At 39.8% G+C, this 3,724-nt stretch overlaps 1 protein-coding gene across 2 annotated transcripts in view; it reads right to left on the minus strand.

The window, feature by feature from the left end:
• The window catches only part of rsrc1 (arginine/serine-rich coiled-coil 1), a 157,856-nt gene continuing 154,132 nt past the window's right edge, over positions 1 to 3,724 (minus strand). For both annotated transcript variants that reach the window (XM_017496124.3, XM_017496123.3), the window contains one exon: positions 1 to 927. In XM_017496124.3, the coding sequence (XP_017351613.1) occupies positions 835 to 927 (93 nt within the window). In that variant the 3' untranslated portion in view covers positions 1 to 834. The remainder of the gene's footprint in view (positions 928 to 3,724) is intronic.

A 3,724-nucleotide genomic window follows, 5' to 3' on the forward strand; every position in this document is an offset into this window, starting at 1 on the left:
TTCGTGCCATAAAAACAGTTTATTTATTTATTTATTTCTGAAACAAACATCAAGAAAAATAAACTATCCTATGATGTAAAATTCAATTCCAGAGATTTAGTGAAGGAAGAAAAACGGAATCTTGTCTACGTGGGTGTATTTTTTTCTTGTTAAGATTCTCGGGAATGACTAAACATCGTGTTTTGCAGTGACATTATGTTGCACAATGTGAAAAAGTTTCTCATATTAACTAGAAATATGTGCTCACTTTATGCTCGCCAATTAAAAAAAGTCATGCTGACAGGTTCATAAATTTTCTTGCATTTTTGTCAAAACTAACATTTAATCAGCCTTTCTGACGGGTTGATAAAGTTTATGAGATGGCAACATATTGTGCATCACTGAGGTAACAACATTATTTCTAAACTCCATTTAGCTATTTCAACTTCATGGGAAACATAAAATACATCATACTTCTGCCATCACACGAAGATGGCAAATGAAGTTTGATGTTTGTAGAATGAAAACGCAATTTTCCTCTATATTCCCCCCTTTTTTCTTACTCTGAACAGAAACCAAAAATTCCTTAAGTGTTCCTTAAATGACTAATTGGCTCCAGAGCTAATCTAAATTTAACACAATAATAATAATAATAAAAAACATTAATACTATTAACACAGGTCAAATATATGTATCTAACAAAATCTCCAATGGTTCCATGAATCACAAGTTTCTGAATGAAAATCAATCAAGCAGTCTCTATTAATAAACTGTACTGTGATTAATAGAAGAAGAAGAAAAAAAAAAACATATTTAAGAATCTGATAATGAGTTCTTCATTACGCAGAGTCGAGTTCAGGCCACAGGACTTCCCATGAGCCTCTCCTGGCGCAGTGACAGGAGTCGATTCAGCCACAACTTCTCCGCCTCCTCTTTGTCTATGAATAACTGAGAGAGAAAGAGAGAGAGCGAGCAAGAGAGAGAGAGAGAGAGAGAGAGAGAGAGATCAGAACAGACATGCTGAATGTAGCAAAGCTCACCAGTAACCAGCAGGTGTCACTGTAACTCCAGGTGCCTCATAGTTTCTGGATATGAATTCATTTAGGACAGGGGATCTCAATTCCAGTCTTGGGATGCCACACCTGATCAAGTGCTTCATGAGCGCTTGATAGGGCAGGGTTTGTCAACTGATGGACCGAGTGGAATAATAAAACTTTTTCAAAAAGCATCTGTAGTTCATCGACTCTAGTTTTCAAAACATGAACTAGCTCCGCTACCTTAGGCAGAAACGTTTTCACTGACTTGCGTAGATTAAGGATTTTATTTACTCGAGCTGTTTTGATGAGTGAATTGAAAACAAAGTTTGAGGATTTTTGGGCAGAAATGTGTGCGTTTATTCTCTCCAAGTAAAAATTCAAAATAGATGCATCTCATTTGTTCAGAGACCATGACATAACCATTTCAGGCATAACCATTTAAAACATACCCGCTTTTGAATTGTCATATATAGGCATAAACAAGTTGGTTAAGCTTAAATAGATAAATAAATAAAGCAATTAGTTGTTTTACTGGACCTTTTTAAGCAAGGGATTTTATGTGACTGGACCAAGCAAACACTAAATCCCTGATTCAGGTGTGAGAGGGCTAAAATGTACACTGTCTGGGGTTTCCCGGCAACAGGGTTAGAAAACCTTGGTCCATAGTCCTAGAGCCAAGAATCTCCGCTTACAAGCATTTATTTTGGGTCAGCAGGAACACTATATTGCCAAAGGTTTTGGACACCTGAAAATTATACCCATAAGTCAGCCTTCACCAAACTGTTCCAACCACAAAGTTGGAAGCACAAAATTGTACAGGATGTCTTTGTTCGCTGTAGAATTACAGTTCACTGGATCTAAGAAGCCCAAACATGTTCCAGCATGACAATGCACCTGTATACAAAGCAAGGTCCATGAAGACATGGTTTTCCAAGACTGGAGTGGACGTTTTCAAATGTCCTGCACAGAGCCCTGACCCCAACGCTACTGAACACCCTTGGGATGAACTGGAACGTTGACTGCACCCCAGACCTCCTCATCCAATATCAGTGTCTGACCTTACTGATGCTCTTGTGGTTGAATTGGTCCAATATCCACAACCATGCTTCAAAATCTTGTGGAAAGCCTTCCCTGAAGAGTGGAGGTTATCAAGACAGCAAAGGGGGACTCAATCAACAAGCACAACGAGCATGGGTATGATGGTCAGGTGTGCACAAACTTTTGGCAATCTAGTGTACATCAGCCAGTGGACTGATTCTAGATCCTTGTGATTCATTTACAGCGTCATGTCCGCAATTTATCTTTATTGTAAATGATCCAAGGCAAAATTTCTAATCCAGGATAAAACTGGTGAAAGTGAGGAGTTTAGATGTGATGGCAGTCCACTAGAGGGCACCATTCACACACACACACTCATTCATACCTAGGGGCAATTTATAGTTGTGAATCCATCCACTGATATGTTATTGGGAGGTGAGAGGAAACTGAAGAACCCGGAGCAAACCCATGCAGACACAGAAATAACATGCACAGACAGAAACTCAGCAGAGACAATAAATCAAGCTCAGGATCAAACCGGAGCTGTAAGGCGGCAATTTTATTACATGATAAAAAGAAAACCACTACTTTTTAGAATTATTAGTAGTATGTTCCATATGATGTAATCCTCCGCAATTACACATTTACAGATAAAGAGAAATGAAGCCAAGGAAAGGGGAACAATCTGTACATTCATAACCAGTGACGGCTCAGTGGGTCAGTCAGAAGGTTGTGAGTTTGAATCCCAGAACTGCCAGAGGGCCACTGTTGGGCCTTTGAAAGGAATCATCACCCTGAACTTCTTAGACTGCATCCGTTCTCAATCATAAGCCGCTTTGGAGAAATGCAGGAGGAAAGGAAGCAGGAGGAGAAATGGGCAACGCACAGAGAAAATAACGGACGACTACTGAACATGGAGTTAGAATAAATAAGATAGATATCAGGATTTAACTGATAAACTTGGCTCGCTTATTATGTTTCACTAGCCTAGTATCTGTAGCATTGCTGTTTAAATGGATATATATGCGCACACTGTTCATTAATCCTTTTCACTGAGCTTGGCTTGTGTTCAGATGTCTTTTCATATTCAAAGTACGGCAATGGAATGTAATTTTAAATTTCCTACAAGTACTCTTCCTAACACTGGCATCACTTGGTAATCTACTTACAGCCTTAATCCACTTTACGTATTTGGCCGAGATCTACTAATGGCAGACATCGCAGATCAGAAGTCTATGTAACCCATTATAACAACTCTTTTATATTGTTTACGCACGCCAGTCTCAGTCTCTAATTGCCCGAGTTTGCTTCATATAAGACGCTCGCTGGCTTGATTTGATTTAGGGAGAGGGGAGGGAGAGCGACAGTAAATGCTATCGTATCCTAAGCGCATATGACAGCGTAATGCATAACAGTGATTTGGGTGTCAGCGTGAAAGCAGGATTTGAGTGATTCCCGCATTAGTTGGGCTTATGAGTTCCTTAAGTTTGGAAGTTGGAGACTCTTCCCCGGCGCTCATCAGTCTTTACTTTCATCCAAACAACACGAAAGGCGTGAAATCAAATCTGCGGATAGGAAAGAATGATCGCTTCCATCCCACACTCTGTGTGTGTGTTTGTGTGAGAGAGACAGAGAGAGAGAGAAAGAGTGTGGTGGCTTCGGGAGTGGAG

The sequence above is a fragment of the Ictalurus punctatus genome, chromosome 20, assembly GCF_001660625.3.
Source record: "Ictalurus punctatus breed USDA103 chromosome 20, Coco_2.0, whole genome shotgun sequence".
NCBI lineage: Eukaryota > Metazoa > Chordata > Actinopteri > Siluriformes > Ictaluridae > Ictalurus > Ictalurus punctatus.